Source organism: Dermacentor andersoni, chromosome 1 (genome assembly GCF_023375885.2).
Source record: "Dermacentor andersoni chromosome 1, qqDerAnde1_hic_scaffold, whole genome shotgun sequence".
NCBI lineage: Eukaryota > Metazoa > Arthropoda > Arachnida > Ixodida > Ixodidae > Dermacentor > Dermacentor andersoni.
This window is the reverse complement of record NC_092814.1, coordinates 266,245,048-266,273,016: the sequence shown is the minus strand read 5'-3', so window position 1 is coordinate 266,273,016 and position 27,969 is coordinate 266,245,048. Positions and strand designations below refer to the sequence as shown.

The following is a 27,969-nucleotide window of genomic DNA, read 5'->3' as shown; positions in this document are numbered from 1 at the left end:
GATGCCGATTGTGGAGGTGCCATCCCAGTATTGCCAAAATTAAGGTAGCAAGTACCAAGCAGCCGGTCGCAGTCGGTAATGCTAGAACAGTAACACTAGGCTAAAACACTATGCCTCCACGCAAAGTAATGGTCCTTAATATGGTAAGCGTTTGTGCAAAATGACTACTTGCAAGCACCTGCTGGTCAGTCCATGCAGCCTGTTTGCTAGAGTTGGCCATTATTCATACGACAAGTGGTTGGGTGGCGGTCGTTCCCATTTGCTTCTACAAAGCGGTGGAGATGGTGCCGGACACAGTAGTGATAGCGGACTGCACTGAATGTGCCTTAGATATAATACCTATGAGCCAACATCGAAGTTAAGGTTTTAGGTGTTTTACTTTTTGATTAGGCAGAACTAAGAAGCACTCACTGGCACTAATTTGTTGGTTTCGTGGATGCCGTTTGTGGAGGTGCTGTCCCAGTACAGTTGCCAAAAGGCAGCAAATACCAAGTGGCTGGCAGCAGTTGGTAATGATAGAACAGTAATGCTATGCTAACACACTATGCCTACAGGCAAAAGAATGGTCCTTACAATGACGAGCGTTTGCGCAAAACGACTACTTGCAAGCACCTGCTGGTTGGTCCACGCAGCCAGCTGGATGAAGTTGCTGATTATTTATATGACAGACGATTCGGTGGCCGCCGCTCCCGCTTGCTCCTACGTGGAGCTGGTGGTTGTGCCGGATGCAGCATAGATGGTGAACTGCACTGCACGTGAAATTGCACTTCTGGACGCCGCGAAGAGCAGCCTATCTTTCTCTTTTTCCTTTTTTTTTTGTACGAATTGATGCAATGAGAAAGAAAGCATCATCAAAACAATGCATTTTGTGATTGTCACTGTTGTTTTTGAAGTGCCGTATGCTATAGTTTAGAAGCTACCTTTCTTTATTTAAAAAAAAAATTTCCCCGAGATGAGTTATCAACGTATATGCACAACCAGATAATTTCGACCTATATTAAAAAGCTATCATATTAAATTACTGTAAGTGCTGTGAGGCTTAAAAGTATTTTTTTCTGCAGTTTAGAGGTACTGAACCTTCGTTTGAAGTAAAAGAATAAAACAAAAATATGTCAGCACCCCTTTAAAAGCAGAATTTATTGTAGTGATAATATAGGCAGAAGTGAGAAAAATAGTCTGTTATATCCCAAATTATGCCACATGTGGATCGGTTTTAACGGGTGTGGTTTTATCGTGCAGAGGCATCTCTGCAAAATACAACTCGCACCCAGCTCAGAAACTCAAAGAATAAAAAAACTAATGAACATATCCCGTAGCCTGCTATGTAAAACTCGATTTGACAAGCCAAAGAATGTTTCCACAGCTGCCTTTCTGTTCATGCAACTGCTGCTGCCACTAAAAGGGCCCTGAAATACTTTTTTTTAAATAATAGGAAAACATTGCGCGTCAGCCAACTATGATTACACTGCATGCAGCAGGAAATTTACAATCTTGTGTCAAAAACAGTGAAAAATTTATTTTTTAATCGCAATGTCTTTAGCAGTTACGTCACAAGCAGCCAAGCAGCCAACCAACTGGTATAGGCAATTTTCATGATCACGAGAACATTCCCAGTAATACTACAGTTGCTAATTTTCAGTTAAATAAATTAAAAATATGTGTGTCTGTGACCTTAACAAGAATAAAAAATACTTAAACTTCCCACTTCCAGTCTACACACAACAGTGGTGTGTAGCTGCATCTGCTGCACATGGCCACCGAGACCACCCTGGCATGCTGCGTAGCGTAGATACCACAGCCGCCACAGAATGCCATGAAGAGCTCCTTCGTTGGCAAGATGCTCCATGACCATGTGCCCGTGCCAAGAGAGCACCGCACACGCATGAATCAGAAGTAGCATTGTAAAGAGAAAAAAAACCAACAAAAATGCGCAACCTTTGAAGGGGGCGTTGCCCCTTTCCATCCTCCGTGTAGCTTCCAGCATGCTAGTGGAGCTGGGCTGCATCGGTGTGACAACTACGTATAAGTCCACTTATACTAGAAGGATTCGAAACATTTTTGCAGCAGGAGGTTCGTGAGGCGACTCCTTTAATAGTGAGGCCATTCTAGGATTAGTTAAAAAAAAGTTTTTCAGGGGCCCTTTAATCTTGACCCTGTCTCCTGATTCACGTACTTGCAGGTTCATCTTGCATTGCTGCTTCTACCACAGCCTCCAGTTCTGGATGCCATACATAAACGTTAGTTAGTTAGTTAAATGTGGTTTAATGGCGCAAAGCGGCTAAGGCTATGCTGTGCCAAACACAAGGTGTTTTAAAGGAAGGAAAAGCCTGTGTTAATAATATATATTTTATGTAAAAATCCAGTGTCTAGAAATTTACGCATGTCAGATAATGGGACTAGCGGATCATCACTTAAAGTTAAATCAGGGTGTAAAGGTATGTGTAGTTGATGTAAGTTGTGCAAAAGGTTTCGTCTCTGTGTTTCAATGTGTGTACACGTCAGTAATATGTGCATAACTGTTAGTGGTTCTTGGCATTTCTCACATGTTGGTGTGTCTTCTTTCGTAAGTAAATAATTGTGTGTGAGCTGTGTGTGCCCAATGCGTAGTCGGCATAAAACTACTTCGAAGAACCGCTCCTGATGATAACATGACTTCCACTCAACAACTATGGGTTTAGTGAGATGTAGCTTGTTGTCGGCACAATGGTCCCATTCGTGTTGCCATTTTGACGTTAAGGCTTTTCTAATTGCACGGATACTACCTTTATATGGAAGTGTTGTGTTTGTTTTGTCTTTTTGCGCTGACATCGATGCACATCTATCAGCCGTTTCGTTACCCGGTGTCCCAACATGGCTTGGAACCCAGCAGAAACGAATTGACCTCCCATATTTGTTACGCGCCACCATGTTTAAAATGTCTCCTATCAGGGGTTCACACTCAGATTTCAGATGTAGAGCCTTCAGTGTGCTTAAGGAATCAGTGTTACATGACTGCATTTTTGGGTGTTTATCAGTGATAATCTTTTTAACAACCCATATAGCATAAACTTCGGCCGTGAAAACAGAGGCGTGCTGTGGTAATCGAATACTTGTTTCCCAATTTTCTGTTATCGCCCCCACACCCACATGTTCTTATGTTTTAGAGCCATCAGTGTAATATTTCATGTTATTTTGATATTTGCGCTGAAGAGCACGAAATTTTTGTATAATGTGTTCGTGTGGGGTGTCTCTTTTCTTTAGATGTGTTTAGATCTGTTTAGATATGTCCAGTCACATAACTGTGTGAAATCGTACCACAGGGGCAACCGTTGTGGTTTTTTTTGAAATCTGGAGGACTTCATGAGGAATGTCATAATCTTGACAATACTGCTCATACCCCAGGACAAGAGGCCTAATCATGCTCGGTTTATCTGTATAGTGTAAGCGTGAGTTGCATTGTGTGAGGATGTTGTAGCATATGTGTTGCGGTGATGACTGAATTCTGAGTACGTAGGAAAAAGTGAGTAATGCTCTGTGCTGCTGTAAGGAGGGTTCATTACACTTAACCTATAAACTTTAATAGGTTATGTTCTGTAGGCAACACTTGCCAGTCGCAGTCCAAGGTTGTGTACTGGATCAAGTCGTCGGATATAGGACTGTCTGGCTGAGCCATAAACCGCGGAGCCGTACTCTAAAAGGCTACGCACAAGAGACCGGTAAATACGTAAAAGACACGTTCGGACGGAACCCCAGTGCTTATGAGATAACACTTTGAGGATATTCAATGCTTTATTTGCTTTAATGTGTTGTGTTTTAATGTGGGCTAGCAAGCTTAGCTTTTTGTCAAACATTACTCCTAAGGATTTATATTCTTGTTTTACCTGCAGTGTGACATCATTCAATTTTAAAACTGGGTCTAAAAACAATCCTCGTTTTTGCGAGAATAGCACTGTAACAGTTTTTTCAGTAGAAAAGCGGAAGCCATTTTTCTCAGCCCACTCTAAAGTTTATTTATTGTTATCTGGAGCTGGCCTTTCACATGCTTGTAAGTTTGAGGCGCAGCACGCTATTTGCAGATCATCGGCTTATATAGAGTGCATAACAGAGGGGGGAATGACTTTGTTAATAGAGTTCATTTTTACTATAAAGAGTGTTATGCTAAGTACACAACCTTGTGGCATGCCGTTTTCTTGGATAAATCTGCACAAGAGCACAGTGCCTAGACGGATTTGGAATGTTCTATTGGACATAAAATCAGCGAGACAGTTTAGCATTTTGGCCCGAATTCCTAACGCAGCGAGGTCACATAATATTCCAAATCTCCCAAGTGGTGTCATACGCTTTTTCAAGATCGAAGAACACTGCCAGGCAGTGCTGTTTGTGTAAGAATGCTTCACGTATTTTGTGTTCAAGTCAGACGAAGTGGTCTGTCGTTGAACACCATTTTTTATACCCGCATTGATGAAAATCAATGAAGTTCCCTATATCAAGCATGAATGTTAATCTCGCATTTACGACAATTTCGTACGATTTCGCCGAACAGCTTGTCAGGGCAATGGGTCGAAAGTTGCTTGGGGATGTGGGGGATTTACCTGTTTTTAAAAAAGGTACAACTATTGTGTTTTTTCAACTTTTTGCCATGATTCCAGTTTCAAATACTTTGTTGAAAAATTTAAGGAGAGCATCTACGGATGCTTGGGACAGGTGTGCAAGCATGGAATAATGGATCCAGTCAGGACCTACTGCAGTTTTTTTACCAGCACAGAGAACCCTGTTAAGTTCTTGTGAAGTGAATGGAGCGTTGTATCCGTCCCTTGACATACAAGCAGTTGGTAGTTTCTCCTTTTCTGCCAACAGTTTGTATTTTAAGAATGTGTTTGAATAATTAGCCGAGCTAGAGAAGTTATAGAAATGCTCCCCAAGCATATTCACTTGTTCTTGTAGTGTTGCCTGAGTGCCTGAAGGTGTAAGTAAAGGTATTGTGTATGATGAGTAGTCCCCCTTACACTTCCTGACTTGTTCTCACATCCTTTTGGATGTGATGGTGCTATTACCTGTAGACATATATTTCTGCCAATACAATTTTCCCGCCAGTCTCCGAATATATCGAGCTTTCGCTTTCGCTTGTTTGAAATTTAGAAAGTTGTTATGTGTTGGGTATCTGCGTAAGATTCCCCTGGCCTTATTTTACTGCTTTTTTACTACGGTGCATTCATGTGTACACCAAGGATTCACCTTTTTCCAAACAACGCCAGAAGATTGTGGAATGGCCTTTTCAGCTGCAGAAATAATACAGTTAGTAAAATTTTTATTCATTTCGTCAATGCTTAGGTCTATTAAAATAAACTCCTCCCGCCTGGCACTTTCGTGAAAACTGACAAGTTTGCCATTTGTAATTTCCAATGGTGCGGTTTGTAGGATATAATGGGTAGCGTTGATGTGAGGTTGATTATAGCAGGCAGATGATCACTGCCAGGGGTGTAGCCAGGGGAGGGGGGGGGTCTTATGGGGCTTCAGCACCCCCCCCCCCTTGGAATTTTTTCTTGCTGTCCATGCACCGTCAAACAAAGCAACCCCCGGCGCCGGAAATCATTCTAGATTTTGTCTAGAATGTCTTTTTCACGCTCGAAAAGACATTTCACTGTGAACATTGCGAACTTGGGCTGGATTTCGCGGCAATGCCCGTGTACCGGGAGTCGCATAACGCAAGCAGCCCCATCCGAGCACAAAGTTTCAAGGGCGGTTTGATGGCGAACGGGCTCGCCGCGGTATCTACGGAGCACAGGCATGTTAATTCCGAAACTTTGTGGGCATAAATCTCATAAACTTTTGATGTGGAAGGTGCACTGACATTTGCAAAGTTGTGCTTAAGATTTTAAATTGCGAAACTTTCTGGGTTTAATGCTGTTAAAAACATATGACGCCAAAGGCGCATTGACTTTGCTAAAGTCTTACATCAGAACATAAACGAGACAAGCCAAATCAACACAATATCAGACAAGCTGACAAAGCACGCAGCGAGGTCCGATGAGATGAAGCATTGTGGTAGATTACTTGTGCCGTCATGTCACATAAAAGAATACCAACATTTCTTTTTTCACCTACGCCAAAGCATCCATGTCAAGACACTAAATCCAGCCAAGGTAACTACGTTCTTATTTATTTTTTCTGCTTTGACTTTTATTCACGCGAACACATTGAGCCTCTTCAATTTTTTTTTGTTCTCGTTACCCTACCTGCGGGCTGCTAGAGACAGGCCAGAGTGCATGCCTTTTTCTTGTGTTGCCCCGACCACCCCCGCGGCGCACTTCGGTGCGTGTTCGGTTTGCTCTGGCCGAGTGGATTTTCACCATGCAGAATTTTGGACGCTTTCTGGCTAGTAGACGAGAAAAAGAAACAATGGTCGCTCGCCGCCATCACTGTGGGGACTCGGCGGATTGCACCGCGTTTCTTGAGCGCAACCTCTCCGGAAAGTCTTGTCTCGGCGGTGTAGGATACTGAGCAGTATGCGTATGGTTCTTCGTGGACCAAGCATTTCACGTTTTCTTCAATATTCCTTCGGCAGCCACATTAGGTGCCAAAAGTAGGCATTCGATTGCAGCCAACATACTTTCCTTTGCGTTTCTTCATTTTGGTGCCCCCACTTGTACATATGTACAATGAACAGATGGTGACACTCTTAAATGACAAAACGGTGACAGCTACTGCCTCGTACGGAGTATTTAATAAAACGTTCTGTGTGGGGATGCTTCCTTGGACGACAATAGCGACACCTCCTGATAGACGGCTGGAGTGCTCGCAGTCCTTTCTTATGACAATAAAACCTTTAAGAAAATGCGTACGTTCGGATCCTAGGTTTGTTTTTTGAAGGCACAATGCTACTAGTGATAATTTATTTATAATGTCTTTGTTGTCACCTAGATTGTGAATTAGGCCTATGCGATTCCAATTAATGATGAAAGCCATTTTATTAGAATTGAACAAAGAAATTACTCATGTCTGTGAGTTACAAGTTTTATGTGACATGTATTAAAAAGCTGATTACTCTTATGAAAGTCGGTAGCCGTTCAGGTTACCTGTCCCTTTTTCGGTGGAGTTACAAGGTGTTTCTCCTTCTTGGAGCGCTCCAAGGAGCGCGGATCTTTTGGCGTCAATGACGCTGGGGTTTTCTGGTTGACCTCCATTGCCTTCTCTGAGGCGCTGGATGATCGGGAGCCAGACGCCGGGACGTGCTTCTTGCGCCGTGGAGTTCGGTTCAACTTTGGGCCCTGCAGCACTGCAGTCTGCCGGCCCTTCTTCGATGATGATGGAGCAGCACTAGCTGCAGCCACCAAGGGGGTGGATGGAGTTTCTACAAGGATCCCAGACATGGACCCTGTACGCTCCTGAAACCAGTGTGGTGCTGCCCCCTGCCGCATCACACTGGCATAGCTCACTTGAGGTAAGTGTCCTAGCCTTTTCCTCATTTCATAGAATGAGATATTTTTCTTCACAGTGATTAATTACGTTTTGCTCCTGAAATCTTTCAAGGAGCTCTTCGTCACTGAGGTTTAGGAAATCTTCTCCTGATATAACACCCCTGTTTGTGTGCAGTGAGCGATGTGGAGAGATTGTCACTTTAATGTCACCAATACTGGTGAGTTCAGCGAGCTTTTCTAGTTAATTTTCTTAGTTCAATGAGGAGGTCTCCACTAGCCATCTTTGAGGCCTTGTAACCTGGACCAATCGTGTTTGCTAGGCATTTGGAAACTAGAAATGGTTACAGTTTTCTTACGGTTGTGTTGCCTTCACTGTGGAGGACATGGTATTTTGGAAATGTGTCTTCGTTTGGTTTCAAAAAGAACTGGAAAGCTGCTTCGGTGCGACTTCTTTTCAGAGGCTGATCTGAAAGTCGCGGGAATGCTTCTGTCATTGGATGGTTTCAAAATTCGGCGGCGGTGGTAGCCACCCACCACCGATCCCAATAAGGGGACACTACAGGTTCCAAAGAACTTGCAGACACCAGCAATACACCGCCACTATATAACCTAATGTACATACCCAAGGCTGAATATATTACGCATGGTTAACCCTTGCCGTATGGAAATTCGGAAGTAAGTATAAGTGAGTAGAAGACAGGAAAGATTGAAAGTGACAGAGAAAGATAAAGATTGAAGAAAGGGACAGGAAAAGGTGACTGCAGATTTCCCCCGGGTGTGGGTCAGTCCGGGGGTGCCGTCTATGTGAAGCAGAGGCCAAAGAGGTGTGTTGCCTCCGCTGGGGGGCCTTAGAGGTCTGAACACCCAACATTGGCTCAACCCCCAGGATCCCCCTTTTCCCAGACACGGCTAAGCCACGCACGGCTACATGTGGGAGGGTCCAACCCTCGTATGCTCGGGTATGTGGTGTTGCAACAACACCAAATGCCTGCTGACGCAGACGCCCCAGCAGGGATACGTAAATGTACATTGTAGATTCCAGCAACCTGTCATTACAAGTTGACAAATGCAGAAAGCTTGTGTACCAACAACACCTAAGCTATAATGCTAGAGTTATGTGGCAGACGCTCAAACTGATATGTCCCATGACCAGTGTGCACTTTCGAGCTGCAGCACACATTCGCACAGACAGTGAAGCGAATGTAGTGAGGTGCACTGTGTGAACATATGTCAAGTATAGCCTAGCCGTGACCCTCCAGATTTCAGAACAAAGAGAAAAAAAGCCACTACCATTTGCACAGACCACAATCAAGCTCTGCTGTGCTAATGATGGCTAATCACAGAACCAGGAAGTCTGGTTACGCGATACATCACCAACATTTTTGTGTGTTATGTGGACAGACCTTAACAAGAGGAAAATAGCCCACAGAACCCATAGCCAGAATAATGAAGACCCTTTGGTTTCCTTCCAAGAAAACCAAATAGCAGAGCTTTCAAAGTAACAGAAGATTGCCATGAATTCCAGCACCATCCAGTCTTAAACAGAATACCTAAATAGTATTTAGGCTAACATAACTTTAACATTTATTCAACTTGAAAGGGAAAAAATGCTTGATGTGAAGCATTGGGCAGACATTATGCATTGAAGGAAACATCTATCTTCTCAAAGATTCTGAGCCACGATGGCAAAGACAACGCAGCTCATGGTGATATGTACAGATGAAGATGATTAGTGTGAAGACAAATATTGCCTTCACACTAATTACCCCCTCTGGGCTCATGTGGCCACATTGGCCACGGAGTTACGAGATGCGTTGTATATATATATAAGGCTTTTCAAATGAGATACATGCACAACCTCTATCTTGCAGCAACCCCAGAGGGAGTACAATGAGGCAAGATGTGGTAATTAACAGGGAAAGTTGGCTAAATAACCTCATGGGTCTAATACAATGGCTGAGGATTTTGTCACATAAACAAGATACATGTGAAGGTTTCTAGAATAACACATTTTCGCCCAGGCTACTGCAGTGGGCCGAGTCGCAGTGAAGCTTGCGGATATTCTGGGAGATGTTGATTGACGCGGATGAGGCAGGAAACAAATTGATGGGAAAAAAACACCACCAAGGATACACGAGCCAAGAAGAAAGATGCTTCAAGAATGAAAGTTTGCAAGACACCAAAGACAAGAAAAAATTGGGAAAAGCTGGTAGTATACTGTGCAGCAGTGTTGTAAATGAATGTGACAAACAGAAGTATTGCATCTCAGTGCATGGGGTTTGTGTGGATGCACACTGAGGTATTGTGCTTCAGTCAAGCCATTGGTCTGTGGCTGGTAGCTGCAAATATAGCAGTCTTATGAACAGTGCTGGAGGCTCACAGAAACTTGGGAAAGAATGTAGAAGAGAAAGACCTTGCCACAGCCGCTGAGGTGAAGATGTGGTGCTCCATGGCGTAAAAAACTTTTTTCAGGAAGAAGCTGGCAACTTCAGAAGCTGTGTCAGAATTTAGAGAAGCTGACTCAGCATACCAAGTTAGCAGGACAACAGCTGTCACAATCCAGCAATTACCAGTGGCGGTGAGAGGATGGAGCATGTACAAGTCTAGTCCAACGACCTCAAAGGAAGAGGCAGGACAAGGGAGAGGTTGAAGAGGGTCAGCGGGAGCAGACGTGGGTCATTTGCGGCATTGACATCAGTGACAGAGAGTGACAGCGAGAAAATGGTGAACGGCGGGTAATTGGCGTTGGGCACAAAGTCGGCGACATAGCGGAAGAGTGGTTGTTGTATATGGCTGGTCATGGGTGGTGCCGTGCTAGGCAGCTGCAGACAATTACAAAAATGTGCGATATGACCGGCCTAGCCATATGTAAAGCATATGGGCCAGTTGTCAGGAGTAAGCCACTGGTTCACTAGGGTACGTCCCATCCTTGTCACAGGATGTGTAGTACGGGGTGGCTACTGATATGACTGCATGGTGGGCTGCAGTTGGGGCCTAGCCACGACGTTGGCATAACAGAGAGGCATGTTTGGAGAAGGTGGTTGGTCCATGTGATGACTTCATCGTAGCTGAGTGGTGCAGACATCGCGACCTGTTGGGGCGGCTCAACGACTTTAGCATAGCTTAGTGGAGCAGCCGCAGGAAAACGATGGCGCTGGTCTGGTAAGACCTCGGCGATTTCCTGCACGATCCCCCGATGGAGCGGAGGCATAAAATTCAAGGCAGGCTGTTGTATACGCGGCAGCTGAGTGAAGGTCATCAAGGAGAGTTGGCGTGCAACTTCCTCCCCGAAGAAAGCTTTCATTTCTGCAAGCAGCACTGACTGGTCAGAGATGATAGCCAAACCAGCAACGTGTTGAAGGACGACACATCAACAGGCACTGCCTGCATAGCTCCTCGTAGCTTTGGCATAGAGTGATGATGTCAGTCACGGACTGAAGATTCTTCGCAAGAAGCATGTTGAAAGCATCGTCCTCTATCCCTTTCATGACATGCCGGATTTTGTTGGAGCCTGATATTGTCGAATCGACTCTCTTACACAAGTCCAGAACATCCTCAATGTAGCCAGTAAATGATTCACCCGGTTGCTGTGCATGTTCTCACAAACGCAATTCTGTATGCAGCTTGTGCACAGCCGGGTCACCAAACACAGCCACTAAAGAGGACTTGAACAAGGACCACGTCAGGAAATCGGACTCATGGTTGTACCAGAGACTGGCCACACCCGCGGAATAGAAGAGCACGTTGCTCAGTTTTGTGGGGTCATCCCATTTGTTGTGGGCGCTTACCCTCTCATATGTCATCAGCCAGTCCTCCACGTCGGTGTCCTCCGTGCCGCTGAAAATGGCAGGGTCCCCATGGCGAAGCACACCAGAATACATGATGGACGGAGGAGGCATTTTGCTGGGATGGAGTAGGAGGGGTTTGCTAGGATGCGTCTTTCAGCATGGTTGAGCATAGGGTACGAGATCAAAGTTCCAGGATGGATGTTTAGGCCAAAGCAGCCTCCATCACTTGTAAAGGCATTTATTAGTCACGGGCGTTTGGGACCGACCGTTATGGCGCGTTCACACTGAGGCATTCGGCGTCTGGAGCGGCGCCCAATTCGGCGGAACCCAGTTCGGCGGCGGCGAGATCCGCCGGAATAGCCCCTTCCGCGCCGATCGCTCCCGGACCGATTTTTGCGGCAGCTGCCGCCGGATTCCCTCGCCGCGGTCCAATCAGAGCGCATCTCAGCAATTCGAAAGATGGCGGCCAAGCTCGACGCGCTCGTCATATTGCAGTCTTGTACGCATCGCGACCTCGGAAATGCTCATCGAATTGGTGCGTAACCGCCCCGTCCTTTTTGACAAGTACCACGCGAAGCACAAGGTCTAAGCGACCTGACAAGGTGGCCTGACCAAGTTGCGCGCGCTCTTGCAAAGCAGGACGAACCCACCAACGCCGGTGGCGTCGTCTCTTCGGCGAATGCTTCTGCGCGTCACTCTTCGCCAGAAAGGTGCTCGCCAAACAGGGCTAGCAGTACTGCCTCTTCTTGCTCAGGGTTCATCATTGCCTTTCCAAGCAATGGGGGAGACGCGCAAAATGAACACACGAACTGGACGTGGGCGGAGACAACTGCGCAATTTCGAGTCGCGCGAACATCCGGGATATCCCGCGCTCGCTTCTAGGTTAACATATTATGGGGCAGATGGCGCTGTATGTCGTTCCGGCGGCGCGGTGCGCAAGCGGTGTGAACAACGCGATTTTTGGCGGCAGGAGAATTCCATTCGCTGTAGACGCCGGATTCCTCAGTGTGAACGTGCCATTAGAGCAGGGCATGGACTCCCAGCACGAGCAGCGCTTCCAGAGCAAGAGTGCTGAACAGAACGACTGATTAGAAAGCGCTGGAGAAAACAACCCACTATACCGTTCCAATCCTCCTCTACAATATGTATATTATATATATATATATATATATATCGGTGAAGCATAGAATCGCAGCATCTGGCACAGAAATAGTCCAATGAATAGAAGCACGCAGGAAATAACAGGAATTTACTGACTTACTGACTGTGTTCTCTATCGTGTCATTTCTAACTCTAGCGACTGCGATACTCTTCAATCAGACATTGGCATAGTAACATCATGGTGTTCTAGATCCCAAATGAAACTCAATTCTAATAAATGTAAAGCGATGCGTGTGTCCCATGCTGTCAGAAATACCACCCTTCCTACTACAATATTAACATACCTGTAGAAAATGTTTCATAATAAAATATCTTGGTATTCACATTACACACAATCTTACATGGAACATTCATATATATTACATTTACAGTAACGCTAATCGCATGCTTGGGTTTTTACGGCGTAATTTTTCGTTGGCAACTGCAGCTGTCAAGTTACTTCTGTACAAATCCTTAGTGTGACCTAAACTTGAATATGCATGCTCCATTTATAACCCTTCTACTCTAAAGTTAAAAAATACCATCGAATCCATTCAAAACCGAGCTGCTCGTTTTATTCTTTCAAATTATTCTCGCCATGCAAGTGTCTCGCCAAAGAAACTAACCTTTGGCTTGCCTAACCTAGAGTTACGTCGTAAATACTTTCACCTATGCCTTTTTCATAAGATTTATTACACTAACGAAACACTTAAGGATGAGCTAATCTCCCCGCCATCATACATACCATCACGCACGGATCATCGTTTTAAGGTTGAAGTTCCAACTTGTCGCACCAACGTTTACTTTGATTCCTTTTTACCAAGAACGATGAATGACTGGAACCGCCTACCTGCCTCCATCACTGCCATTTCTGACGCCGCAAACTTCAAGAATATTGTTAACGAATTTGTTTGTAATAATCCCCCCTCCTCTTTGTAATGCCCCCGGGCCTTGAGAGTATAACAATAAGTAAATAAATAAATAAATAAATACTGAATTTACATAAGTACACAGAGTTCAATTTATACATTTTTCTCCATAAAAGAAAGAAAGAAGCAAGAGAGAGAGCAAACAAAAACGTGAATACGAATTTTACAAACTTGCACGTGTACCGACAGTGGCATAAAAAAACAAAGTAGTTTATGACCACAAGCACGCATATATTTAATGGCGTCATGCATACAAACACGTGCGTTGGCTCATGCAAAATTCAACGAAGACAACTGTGAATGCAAACTTGTGCGAACATACAGTGGTGCTATAGCAGGAGTGCAAATTTGCCAGTACATACAGTGCCATTATGAGAAAAAAAATCACTAAGGAAAACAAATCAGATAGGCAGTTCGTGAATAACCTACTCATCAACAGGTGCACATTCAGTCATGTCCACAGGAGAGGAAAGACGAAAGCCATAGCCAATGGAATGTAGGGAGGGGTGACATGCGAGGGGTCGCAGCTGCTGGGAGAGTGTTTCTTTTGTTCTTCACTGCAACTTTTATGCGACCTTGAAGATGGTCAATACACCCCCACCTGGTTATAGGACACCTGTATTGTGACCTCCACTGACCTCTAAGTTGAACAAACTGTATTCCACTGCCGTCTTTGCATAAGTGGTATCCTTTGTGCCTGCAGGCAAGCTGTTTTTTTATAAAAGGTGTATGTGTGTGAAGAAGAAAACACAATATAAATGAAGAATTATATGACAAGGTGAACTAATAAACATGAACGTGACAGCAGGACGAGAAGAATTTCTAATAAATGATGTGGAAACATGCATATTTCATAAACATGCCATATAATGTCAGATATAACTGTTTAGGAAATGCATAATGCAACCAGGAAAATTATTCAATGGTGCATAAAACTGACGTTCCAGCTGCACAATCAAATGCCAAAATAAAAGAGAAAAATAGGGAACCATGGCAGCTAGAAATGCACATGCACGCGTTTTGACGTCATACTGACCAAAAGTGATAGGGATAAATGTATATCTAAAATAATAACAAGGGGCCACGAAACTTGCGATGATTATGCGGGTAAATACAATATATATTTCAACGAGAAGACCACCTACTGGAAATCACGTGTTTCAATATTTCACTGGGCATTGGAGCACATGACATTTGGTTTGTTGCGCGTGGCTTGGAATGCTACAGGTCACGCAGCCATCGCACTTCTGACTGCATGCAGTGAGGGAAATAAGGCTCACTCATTGTTTGCTGGTAATTTTATCGTTCAACAGGCATCTTGTAGAATAGGGCAAACACAGCACTCTGCCAAACACGCAGCACCTCACCGCGTGGGGAAAGCAAGTCTGCAAATATCGTCGTATGAGCCACGCAAATAAAAGGAGGCAAGGGCAAGTTCTGTGTGCACTTCAAAAACGCTTCCACAGCCAACTGTGAACAAAAGTGAGCACCCAGGAAATTTCTGGAATATCACTTTATCTGTAATAATCCTTGGCACAATGGCACAATAGGCTAAATAAACTGCTGGCTAACTGGCATGCACTCATGATATACCGTGCACGACGGTTTTTTTCTTTCATTTTTTTCTCCCAGCAGCCACAAGTCAGTGAGATCTCGTTGGACTGCATTGATGGCGTGGTTGCAGACACGTGTGCTTGAAGGAATGTGGGGGAAGCACGATGACTAGACTGAGCCAAACACTCAAATCTGGAGAAAGAATACATTCGCGTTGTGCCCGCTTTGTAATGTTTAGTGGCACCACATTTGACAAATGTTGGAACTGACGTAAAACAGCTTGATATATTTTTGCACAGATGGCGCCGCCAGCAAGAACGCCTATGAGATTTATTATTTATTGGAAATCTTTTGTTTCAAGCACTGCTTCGTAAAACTTGTGAGTGCTAGTAATTACAAGACATTGTATGGCTCCACTAATATGCAATGCTTGCTATGAATTAGTGTGTACACAAAAAACAATGTCAATTTGCACGGACCTGGCCAGCACAAAAATTAGCCAAATTCACTGCTCTCTTTTAGATTCGTTAATCAACATAAGACAATTTTCTCTTCATAGAATCGCTGAGAAGGACTTGCTGCTTGGTTATTGAAAATTTTAGAGTTTCGGCTTGAATAGCTTTGTTTATTCTTTGGTAATGCATGACGAAGTATAGCCATAAATTGCCGATTTGAAGTAACAATAATTGATGAACTGTTCATCAGAGCACAAAACAACTTCACGTGGATGATAAGTGCACTGTAGCCTAGAAAAGCACTAAATATCGTTGTTCTGCATTGAAAATGAAAAAGATATTCATTCATAAACTTTTATTGTTTTGCCCATTTTTATTAGCTCCTATATAAATTTCTAATTGCTGTACACGCAACCTCTCTTCATAGATAGTTTGTATAACATTTCATATAAAGGTACAGAAAATTTCCATTTGTTATGTTGAACAGTTTTGCCGGAAACGCAGTACAAAGGAGGCTAGTACAGCAAAAACGTTTTTTTGTTCACACTGTTTTGATTGCGGTCAGGTAACACTTCGGCTAGGCGATAATACTAGGTGTCAGTGGAAAGAGCAGAAAGTAAGCTTTCCAATGCAAAGCAATTCACATCCATCCGAGTGCAGAAAGCACAGTGCGAACGCAAACAATGACTAAAATACAGAGTGTGTGCCACAGGAGTGGGACCGTCACCTTAAAGGGCCTCTCACCAGGCCTAATAGCAAATTTTGGTTATACGCTGAGTTGTTACATGCCCTCCAGGGAGCATTCTGCCGAAAAAATTTTTCGATCGGCTGATTAATAGCAGAGATAGAAATATTTCAATGCCGCGAACCCATGATTTCAGGAGGCAAGCCCCACTGCATAGTGAGACTCTCTCTACTCGCCCCGTCTAGCCTCCGCAAGCGAAATCCTTTCCCTGCGTTTTCCCATACTGGACCTCAACGATCGCGTGACGCGTACGTCACGGGCCCCCCGCCATCACTTTTTTTTTCTCCTCGCTTTCTTTTTTTTTTTGCAGTGTTGCGCATTTTTGCTGACAGCGTTGCGCATGAGTTGTTGTGATTGTCCAATTTTGAGCAGTGCATGATTTTGCGCACTGTGCCCAAGGACACATGACTAGCGGTATAATTCAGTGCTACACGAATACTGAGGCAGAACAAGCGGATCGCAGAGCAAGATCATGCGCTGGAACACGGTAGAAAATGGCATAGTTTTGGTACCTGCGCACGTGATTGCACGACCGTGGGAACAAACAGGCAAAGTGGAAGTACATCTCTCTTGCTTTGGTGCGAAGTAAAAAACAAAAACAAAACATGCAGACATTCTGTTTGTGCATTTTATTTATTCTCTAAACTTCAATTCGTCCATTCAAGCAACAGATTATACGAATAACAGATGTTGCCTTGAAAAATTCTCGAAGTCACGTGTTTCGATGATTGACATCACACTGCGGTCACGAGTACGTAGGCGCAGGGACATGAGCATGTCACCGTCAGGCTTGGAGCACAATCGCCGTGAGAAAAAGAGAAAATGGCGTTCGGATTGAAATTTCAGACCTTTCCACTCCACATAGCGATGCAATTCTTTGCAAACACAGTTGTTAGCGCGCATTGCATGTTCTGCAATTGCCATCTCAAAATGGCCAGACCTGGTCAGGGGCCTTTTAAGGTGCGGTTCAGCCTCTCAGTGAGCCTGTTCGCCTGCGGGTGATATGCAGTAGTGAGCTTGCGCTCCGCAGAACAAGAACAAAGGAGGTCATCGACAAATTTGGACAAGAGGTAGTGGCCTCGATCTGTGAGCAGGTTCCTAGAGGCACTATGATGAAGCATAATGTCATCAAGTAGAAAATCAGCGACGTCGTGGCACAACTAGACGGCAAAGCTTGCATGATGGCATACTGCGTAGCATAGTCGGTCGCAACTGCGACCCACCTGTTCCCCGAAGTAGATGTAGGGAATGAGCCGAGGAGGTCAAGGCCAATGTGGTAGAATGGCTCCTTAGGTATGTGAATGGGCTGCAGAAGGCCTGCAAGCAATGCTGAGGGCCATTTCCGTCACTGACAAAGATCACATGCAGCAACGTAGCGTCAAATAGATCGGTACATACCAGGCCAGAAAAACTGGCACCGCATGTGGTTGTACGTGCGGGATAGTCCAAGATGGCCAGCGGTTGGAGCATCATGGAGTTCTTTGAGAACAGTACCATGAAATTGCCTGGGGGGAACAAGCAGAAGCTCTGGGCCGTTGGGAGTGGTACTACGACAGTAAAGAATATCGTCGTGAAGCTCAAACAGACGGAGCAGTGGGTTGGGCTGACCAGAATGGAGGCGGTCGATTATAGATCGTAACGAGTCATCACTTTTCTGTTCAGCACGGATGTTGGCTAGATCTGAAATAGCCATGACGAAGTCACTGGTATCACGTTCGGCAGTGTCGGGATGGTTGACAGGGTAGCATGATAAAGTCATCATCTTGGTGCATCCGGCCAGACTTACAAAGAACGTAAAAGGTGTACTCCTGTAGCCATAAAGCCTAGCGACCAAGCCTGCCTGTAGGATTCTTCAGTGACAAGAGCCAGCAAAGGGCGTAGTGGTCCATGATGACAGAAAATGTGCGGCCATTTAAGTAAGGGCAGAATTTGGCCACAGCCCAGACTAAAGCAAGGCATTCGCGCTAAGTTAACGAAAAATTCTGCTCCAACAACGAGAGAAGGTAGCTGGTGTAGGCAATGACACGTTCCTGGTCATTCTGGCATTGGGCGAGGACTGCGCCTATGCCGTGGCCACTAGCGTCGGTGCGAACTTCTGTAGGGGCCGATGGGTCAAGACGTGCAAGAATGGGTGATAAGGTAAGTAAACTGGCCAGGGTGATGAATGCGGTAGTTTGCTCATGACCCCAAGAAAAAAAGACGTCTTTCTTGAGTAGGTCAGTAAGCGGCTGGGCAATGTCAGCAAAATTCCTGACAAAGCGGCAGACAGAGGTAAGAGCACAAGACGACAAAACTTCGGACATCTCTTGATTGAGCAAGGAACAGGGAAGTCTTGGACAGCACGCACCTTGTCGGGGTCAGGTTGGACACCACTAGCACTAATAAGGTGACCAAGAACGAGGATGCGACATTGAGCGAAAGAACACTTAGAAGAGTTGCAGGCCAGCGCAGCGAAACACATAGAGAATGGTTGACAGGTGAGTCAGGTGGTTCTCAAAAGTAGGCAAAAAGACAGCCACATCATCTAGATAGTGACAACAAGTAGACCACTTATAGCCCCCATCGAGAGAATGCATCATTCACTTGAAGGTTGCAGGGTCATTACACAATCCAAAAGGCATATCCTGTAAAGTCCATATGGTGTGACGAACACAGTCTTCTCGCGGTCCATGGCATCAACAGTAATGGGCCAGTATTCGGAGTGCAGGTCGATGGAGGAAATATACGTGGAGGCTCCATGGAGGCAGTCCAAGACATCATCGATTCAGGGCAGTGGGTATACGTCCATGCGCGTCATGTTCAAGTGTTGGTAGTCAACACAAAAGCAGCACCAACTGCCATCCTTCTTTTTGACTAGCACCATAGGGGACACTCATGGACTGGAAGGAGGTTCGACAATGCCTTTTGTGAGCATTTTGTCAACTTCGCTTTGGATCACATGACGTTCTGTGAGAGAGACATGATAGGGACAGCAGCGGATAGGGCTCACGTCCCCTGTGTCGATCCGATGCTGGACAACAAGACGTTTGGCTCAGGGAACGATCGTTGAAGTCGAAGATGTCACGGTACAACTCCAGGAGGCGGCAATGGTCAGTAGCTTGAGCAGGAGATATGTCAGCAGGGATCATTCCGACAAAGGCATCGCACGGTGAATTGTTTGTGGGGCAAATGAAGGATGAACTGGAGGGACTGATGGGATCCAAGGTGCAAATTTCGCAGCCTTCGGCAGCAGTGATGGCGGCGAGTGACAAGCCTACCAGAATCAGTTGAGGAGAGGTGCTGAAGTTTAAGATGGGAATGGAGATGTGATTGCTGGTTACAGTAACAACGGTTTTTGGGCACGATGACGCTTTTGGCAAGCAAAACATCTGTTACCAGGGAGATTAATTGGCATTGGCATCAGCCACAGGAGGGCTCGAGAACATGGAAATATACATGGCTGCTTGGGGAGAAATGCGCACATAGTCGAGAGAGCAGAGACGGGCCGAAGGCATGGTTGGAGCATCGGCCAGGTGAGGTAGTTCGAGCTGCAGGAGGCGAGTCGCACAGTCAATTAGGGCAGAATAAGTTGTTAGAAAGTCCATATCAAGTACAACGTCTTAAAGACATTGCTCAAGAACGACAAATAACACAGTTGGGTGACTGGCGATCGTGATGCAGGCCATGCACATTCCAAGGACAGAGAGAATTCCTGTATCGGCCATCCTTGGAGCACAGCTTGGAGCCGATGTTGGCGCCGACTATAGTGTTGCGGTTCACGGCCGTGCTTTCGCCAATGATCAACTTCAAGGTCACGTTGTGTCATTTCTTGAACCGCTCAAGCCAGCCATTGCTACACTTGAAATCTTTATAGCCTATTTGGAGGGCAAGAGCTTTGGCTTTTGCAATAAGTGCAGGTCCATGTACCCCCGGGGGGATTTGCACTCCTGGCATTCTTCAGCCACTGTAGAAGTGCACCTTCCACTTTGGGGTATTTCGAATTGCAATTCCTCTTTCTCTTCGCCGTGAAGCTCTTTTCAAAGCCATCCAGCACGGCTTTCTTGTTTTTCAATACAGTTGATAAAGTAGGCAGCGGTATGCCCAATTCCTTCGCAATGTCAGTTTTCTGTGGGCTGCCTTTTTCCACTTGTTTTATCACCAGAACTTTCTGCTCCAAAGTCATACACCTTCGCCCGGAGAATGACGGAGCCATTTATCACTGTAGACCACAAAAGCACAAGCGAGGCACGCCTAACAAAGCACTCCAAATAACACAGAATCACATGGCCTGCAGCACGTATCCAAATGCAGGTGCCATCGGCGCCAAAGTGACTAAACGTGGTGGGTGATACAGAAGGCAGAAGCTTCAAAATGTCATCAGGGCACCTGGCTTTCCTTGTCAGTGCGCACTGGTGATGGCAATGGTTGCAATGGCGGGCTTGGCATCAGCTTCATGTGTAGCAGAAGAAAGGCAATTGGAGTTGTGGAGACCAAAAAGGAGGAATTGCGGAAGGGCACCTGTTGGTGGAAGATTTTGCTCGGGAGGGCAGGCCAGAAGAGGGCAGCTTTGGAGGAGCAGCAACGTGGAAACTGGCAGCAGGGAGGTGAGGAGTTGACATGAAGGCGAGTCAGAGGAATGCCCAAGCGTCCAATCGGCTTGCAGACTGGAGAGCGAGTGAGGAGGGGAAGCCAGTGGCCACTTTTATGGCTACGGAGGTCACGGAAGACTATGAGAGTATCGTGCTGGAAAGCGCCGCGAATGCAGCGGCTAGAGTCTGAGGTTGTGTTTGTTGTGCTCAAAAAACGCTCATTGTGAGTATGCAGCGCGATCGTGAAAACTGAATTGTTTTGCAGTAGGGGCTTTGCGTGATCACTGGACAGTTCTTTCCCGAGGTGTGCAGCCGTGAAGTTTGCAAAACGAGAGTTTTTCGGTGCACCGTTGTCGACGACACTGTGCCAATTCAGCAGTACACACACCGTCGCATCCGTGCCATTGACAAATGTCTAGGAAAAAAATTAAATGACCCTACCACGCATTTAGACCGTTTGTCTAAAGTCGGATGGCTCGAATCCAGCATGACCGGCTCGAAAGAATCAACGAGGAAACACTAGCTTGCGTTGACCCGCCATCTTGACGGCCTGACTAGCTGCTTGTGACGCTCGGATTTTTCGTGTTTTCGGCAAGTTATCGGTCAATTTGCATCGTCAAAAGTGTAAAGAAGCTAGGGGCACTGTTAGGCCAATTATGGTGAGCGGCGAGTAAATTTCTAGACTGGCTTCCCCAAAATCGTCATCCTGATTTGTTAACGCAGCTCCTCGCGCCGAACATGGCACTTATAATCGGAGCGAAACTTCTTTTGTGCTTTTCGGCAAGTTTCAGTGTCAGAAGTGCTCATCAACTTTGCTCATCGAGCGTATCCCAGGGAATGCTTCCATTCGCCCTGTAGTAAACAGCTGGGATCACATGGCACTTGCTTGGTACCTGTTACTAGGCGGTCATCGGTCATGGGTTTGGTACTTTTATGGCCTGTTCTGTGCCTGCATGACACCAATTCGTCGGAGGTATTAATTTGACACTGCACGTGCAAAGCAACTCAGCAACGGTGATGCCTCCACTTGCCACTTCGCTCTGAGCAGATCAAGCTCTTCAAGGACTTCGAGTAATGTGGCTTAAAATGTATGCATTTGGGTCGGGACCGGAATTCGAATAAAGCAATATTTTGAGTAAGGCGATTTTGTTATAACGAGGGATTACTGTAACTTCTTTGGAGAATTGAATTAAAGTATTTTTATGCAGTACAGATACACTGCAATGCCCAGTTTTATGTAACGAACCTGCAGCTTTCATTGCACTGGCACCTTGTTCTTCCTATTGTGTTTTCCAACTAAACGCTGCGGACTTGGATATTTACGCTGTATGTGGGCGTTTTTTCAAGAAAATGGACCTTTTTCAGCTGTGCAGCTGAAGCTCCTTTCATTGCAGCAGGTTTGGTTTATGCAATGGAGACACGTTATTGCAACCACATTTTAATAGTGCAACACACTGCGCTCACATATTGCGGTCACAATATATACAGTCGCCGACTAATTTTTCGGGCTCCAAAAATTCGGTCATGCTCGATTATTCAGTCTGCTTCGCAGCATCGCCATCCTTCCAATAGACCATAATGTATAACAACTGCCGAAAGTTAGGACACCTCGCAACCTCTCGGCTGATTTTTCGGACACTCCTTGAGCCAACTCGATTGAGAGCAGCACCATGCACCGACTCTGACCAGTGCATGGTTCGACTTGCTGAACGCCATTTTTGTTTTGAACGGAGCCTCCTGGCTGCCGCACGAAGTGGCCCTACTGCAAATCCTCGCTCATCATCATTGTTTCTGCCTGGTTCGATAGAGCAATGCCTTTGGATAGAGTGGCTACAGCAGTTCCGGTCTCAGCTTAGTAGGCCATGTCAAGACAATTCAGCAGCTGATTTGTTTCTTTTTTCGTGCACGACGCTGCGAGTAGGCTACGTTTTTCGTTTGTGCGACTGGTGTCGGCGTGATGGCGTGACGGCGTGGTGGTGTTTGCTTTGTGTGCTGTGTCGAGGTTGCGGTGATCCAACGCGGCATACGGAAACATCGTGTCAAGTGTCTAATGGCGCCGATATGCCCGCGCAAACTACGCTGGGGAATGCCGGCAAGCGGGTGCCGGGAGGCCTAGGATTTGTCACCTTCCGATGTGCTCCCTACTGACGCCAAAAATGTCCTGCCGAGACCTGCGCAGCGGTTGCACTGCAATTTCGGACACAGTCTCCTTTCACAGTTTCACAGGTGCTGACACACTGCTGTACTGACATGCGCAGAACTCGACAACGGCGAGATCATTCATCAGGTTTCTGCTGTACCGCCGGGCAATGACTCCGAGTGTGAAGATGACGCACCATGTGCTTTCAGCTGCCTATAATGACCGTACGACCCTCTCCAAGATTCAGGCTTATTTGATTGTGCGTAAACGGAACAGTGTGCAACAGCGCATTCACGATTTCTTGAAGACTACTGCTGAGCCCAAATAAGTGCGTGGAAATAAAGGATTTTTTCTTTCTTAATCTGCTTTATCGGACACCTGTTTATTCGGACATTTCTGCAGTCCCCCTGAGGTCTGAATAAACGGTCGGCGACTGTATGTATGTGTGTGTGTGTGTATATATATATATATAGATACAGTAGAACCTCATTGATATGGTCCCGTTACATACGCTGTCCCAGCACCAACTTTCGCCATAGAGAACACACAAAATGATCCAATAGAGTTACGCTCATATTTTATGGGTTCATAAGTTCCCACAAAGCATGATTTTTCGGCACCAACGTACGGTATGTCGCCAAACTGCGATCGTATGATATGTTTTCCGGCCGACAGATTTCGTTTAAACAAGAAAATCCGTGATGCTCGTGCAATCGAGAACAGTATATAACTGCCCGCTGCGGCAGCTTCACCGCAATACTTGCCCGCCCGTCTCCCGTGAGAATGCTGGTGTGCACTCAGTTTCTCATTTCGGTACCAGCAAAGTTCCTCCTGGGTCATTGCACATGGCATTCACAGCTATCACTGCCAATAATATTGTGATAAGCATCATTGCCTATCTGTTTCACGGCGCGTGGTGCTGTCGGAAACATGGCGCACGCGTTTAATAGACAATAACTGAAACGCGCCACCCTTCCCTGCTGCAAACTGCGATCGTATATAGATGGCGAAAGTGCGAGTTGTCTCGCTGCTTTTCTGGTTCATTGTGTGTGCGCCTTGTGGGCCTTCTTCTGCAGTGTTGCCGTGATGAAGTGGCAGAATTCGCCTTTCGTCGTGAAGCTTGAAATCATAAATCGGGTCCAATGCGGTGAGAAGTCGAATGTCCCTGCAGCGTGCAAGATTCTGAGGAGCACTCTCAGCACGATCTTGAAGAATAAGGGGGAGATAAGGGCTAAAGCAGCCAAACTCGCAACCTGATGCCCATGGCGCCCGACGCGTACGCACGGCCGTGTGCGAGTGGTTCATCCGAAATTGCTTTAGCCGTGCTGGCTTCCGCATGCTCGGTGATGACTGTAAATTCTGATGAATGCGACAAAGTCATTGCCGGTGTTGCCGAAGTTTGGAGCGAGCTGTCAGAATTTCCGGAAGCTGTTGACGAATCAACGGTGGACGAGTTTGTGAGTGCAAATGATGGTGTCGCGACCATGGGAGAGCCCGAAAACGAAGACTACATTGCCGACATCGTACCGAGCACAAGTGAAAGTGGGCACAATAAGGAAAGCAACGACGGTCCTTTGCCCACATCCTCCGAAGTGATTGGTGCACTCGCACTAGTCCGGTGCTTCTGTGGGAATACAGAAGGTTGCGGCCTCAGCTGCTCCTACCAACTCCTTAGAAAATGTGGAGAAGTGCGTGCGTCGCAGGCAGCGAAATTGCCCAAGGAGAAGAAAATACAGGACTATTTCATGTGGAACTAAGCTAGGTTCGTCAATAAAGTGACATTATAAATCGTATGTGCTTTTATGAAATCCAATTATTTAGCAGGCTTATATCGAATTATGCTTTATATCGAACTGATAGGCATGTTTTTGCGAATTTGATGTAGCCGGGTTCGACTGTATATACATTTCAAAGCCTTGGTGGAGAAAACTGAGCTGTAATCAGTGCTTGGTACCAGTTCCCTTTGATTAGAATGGGCCATACTGTACATCGGCATTCCTAGGAGCCAAAATCATTGACACCTGGCAACATTCATGGCCCAACATGAGTAGACACACAAGCATATCTGGCAGCCAGTTTTCTTGCACAAAATTTGTTAACAATGAACCTTGCTAATTTCAAAATTTGATAAGATAGTTAACAAAAAATTGGGGGTTTTACATGCCAAAAACCCCCATCTGATTATGAGGCACGCTGTAGTAGGGTACTCCGGATAATTTTGGCCACCTGGGGTTCTTTAGCGTGCACCCAAATCTAAGTACAGAGGAGTTCTTGCATTTCACCCCCATCGAAATGTGGCCGTCGTGGCCGAGACTTGATCTCACGACCTCCCCATGCTTAGCAGAGCAACACTAAGGCCACTGAGCCACCACGGCACGTATCGCTAAGATATTTTTCTTCAAAAAATTTGTTTCTATGTTCAAGATCTACTCTTCATTATCAACACAGTCCTATGAACTGAGCTTACAAACTAAAGGAGCACCCGTTTAAGATGAGGTAACAAGGCATTACTTCCAATGCACACCTCACATTTTGTATACAGCTGCACACTGCCCTTAACTCCTAAATGCAGGACATTCTATGAAACATGTTTTTGTTTAACATAGACAAGATGAACACACCATCGCACCAGTAGACCACAACATGTGTTGCCAAGAAATGAGGACTGCTTTAAGACGCAGCCATCTTTAAAATTTTACAATACATTGTACAGTAGTTACAATAATGCAATAAGAAATTATTTGCCAACCAAGTGTTGCAGTGAGAGAATATGAATATATTGTGCGTAAGCATAGTAATGAATACAAATGCTATTTACTCACTTCGGCCAAATGATCAACCTCCTTCTGCGACTCGCTGACCTTTGCGTGTAGAGACTCCACATCTCCAATAGCTGCTGTGCAAGAAAAGGAAAATAGAAAAACATTTGGAATATGCTATAAGCTATCATGACTGTAAGTCAACTTACATATTGTATACATTTAAAGCTGTCACTTATCATTTGCTTCTACTGCCTGTTATGTGTAAGCTGCCAAAGTACTGCAGGTCTTTAAGGCACTACTCTTAAAAGATACGTATGAGAGATTAAAGCTCTGCAGCCTATAATAGAAGAGGTGTTCAAATAGTCAAGTTTTCTAATCAAACTGAATTGACTATTCCAGAAAAACAGCCTTTGAATATCGAATAGTATTCGCAATTTCTAAAGAAAGTGAAATGAAAAGTTTCATGGATCCAGTTAGGCAACAAAAGAACTGTTTACATTATATGAAACATGTAATGCCACTAATTACTGGATATCAGTTAAAGTGAGCTTGTAAATGAGAAACAAAGTACAATCATATCTGGTACTGACAATGTCAGCAATGAAAAAAGGAACTGCATGTCTCTAGGTGCGTGTAGTAGAGTGTGTTCGGAGCTCGGTTTAGAGGAGGCATGTAATACATGTTTTGACAGGTTGAGAACGGAGAGTCGACTGGCTTTATTCCACAGTAAAACAAGTTTGCCAAGTGGCTGTGGTGGCGCCCCTGTCGGGAAGCCACCTCACTTCCAAGAAAGAGCAGGGGGCAATGACCCCCATCGTGGAGGCCAGGCGAGGTAACTGAATTTCTCAGTAGTGGGTGACAATGCGTAGTGACGGACGGTCGCTACAAGTGTACCGCTCATTGAAGGAGCCACAGCCTTGCACATTGTTTTGAAAGAATCCTAACATGTTGAGATAGACCAGATAAATTTAGATAATCGAATTATGGGGTTCTACGTGCCAAAACCATGACCTTATTATGAGACACACTGTAGTGGGAGACCCCAGATTATGACCACCTGGGGTTGAACATCAACATATATATGAGTACATGAGTGTTCTTTCATTTCGCCCCCACTGAAATGCGGCCACTGTGGCCAAGATTGCACCTACGACCTCAAGCTCAGCAGCGCAATGTCATAGCCCTGTGCTACCATAGTGAGTGAAAATAATATACTGTTTTGTCTAAATCCAGACAGCAAATTTGTAGGCTGCCTAAAGTGAGACATGCTTACTCAATGACTGGTAAATATAGTACACAGTGATCTCCTCCATGTGTTCGTTCAGTAACTGCACTGCCTGCGCATCGCAGTTTTCCTGACCAGAATCATTCAGAGGAGTCTCCACTTACACTAGTCTTTCTCATCACAGACTGAAAAAACTGTTTTCCCATATAGTATTTGAAGAAAACAAAGACTCAACAACTTCGAATAGTGAATTCCCTAATCATGTCATGTTCGTTTCAGTTATTTCAGTTAGAGGCCAACTGAAATGAAAGTTCACTTCGGCTAAATTTGTTACGAGTCCTTTATACCACTGAAGCAATCTTGGCAAAGTCACAGGACTGGTAATTGCATAGTTTTTTGTTAGTAGCCTTTAAACAGCACCTAAGCTGAGAGCGTGTGCACTTGGTGGTTTTTGCTATGACATGAATAGTGCCCAGGAAGTGGTTAAACGAGTGAACACAATCAGCAGCCCGAAGGAGGAAAGTGGTGAGGAGGGGCACTGGCCTCCCCACCATTATAGTTTTCTGACATCAGCTCTGCCATGCCCCTATTTTGATTCTTTCATGCAACCTGGTTATAACAATTATCGGTCATAACAATGGAATTTTTGTGGCACTTGAATATTGTTATAAGTGGGTTTGACTGCACTTTCAAGTTGCTTACCATGGCCAGTATTAAACACTGTCAACATATCATAACAAATGTACACTATGTAAATTCATGACATGAATCATTGACAAGAACTTCCACATTAGCTCAGGTACCATTTATATTGGTAAAGGAGCTTACCAGTCTGCATTGAAGCATGTTTCTCAGTGCTTTTGATGCCCTTTGAAATTGAAACCTCATGTTTTTTTTTCCACTGTACTCACTCAGTGATAGCATTCATGCAGTGCATGAACACTGCATAAATGGTAAGGCATACAAACAAAAAAGGCAATTTCCTTATTAGATGCCCTTTGAAATTGAAACCTCATGTTTATTTTTCACAGTACTCACTCAGTGGTAGCATCCACGCAGTGCATGAACACTGCATAAATGCCAAGGCATACAAACAAAAAAGACCATTTCCTTACTGTGCAACATCATAAAGCATCAATGTTGTGTAACTTGCATGTACCTGCTTTGCCAACTTCTTTCCCTTGTCCAAAGTGCACTGTCATATTATATCAACATTGCAACAAATGTGAAGTTTTTAAATACATTTCCTCTATTCAAGCAACCACA

General features: G+C 45.2%; 1 protein-coding gene across 7 annotated transcripts in view; it reads right to left on the bottom strand.

The window, feature by feature from the left end:
• Nucleotides 1-27,969, bottom strand: part of LOC126548191 (uncharacterized) — a 159,225-nt gene that overhangs the window by 25,814 nt on the left and 105,442 nt on the right. For 4 of the 7 annotated variants that reach the window (XM_055063102.1, XM_055063104.1, XM_055063105.1 and 1 more), the window contains one exon: nt 25,539-25,612. In XM_055063102.1, coding sequence (XP_054919077.1) covers nt 25,539-25,612 — 74 coding nt within the window. Of the gene's footprint in view, nt 1-612; nt 750-25,538; nt 25,613-27,969 lie in introns of all 7 variants that reach the window. The other 3 variants (XM_055063106.1, XM_055063107.1, XM_055063103.1) reach the window with 3 other exon arrangements.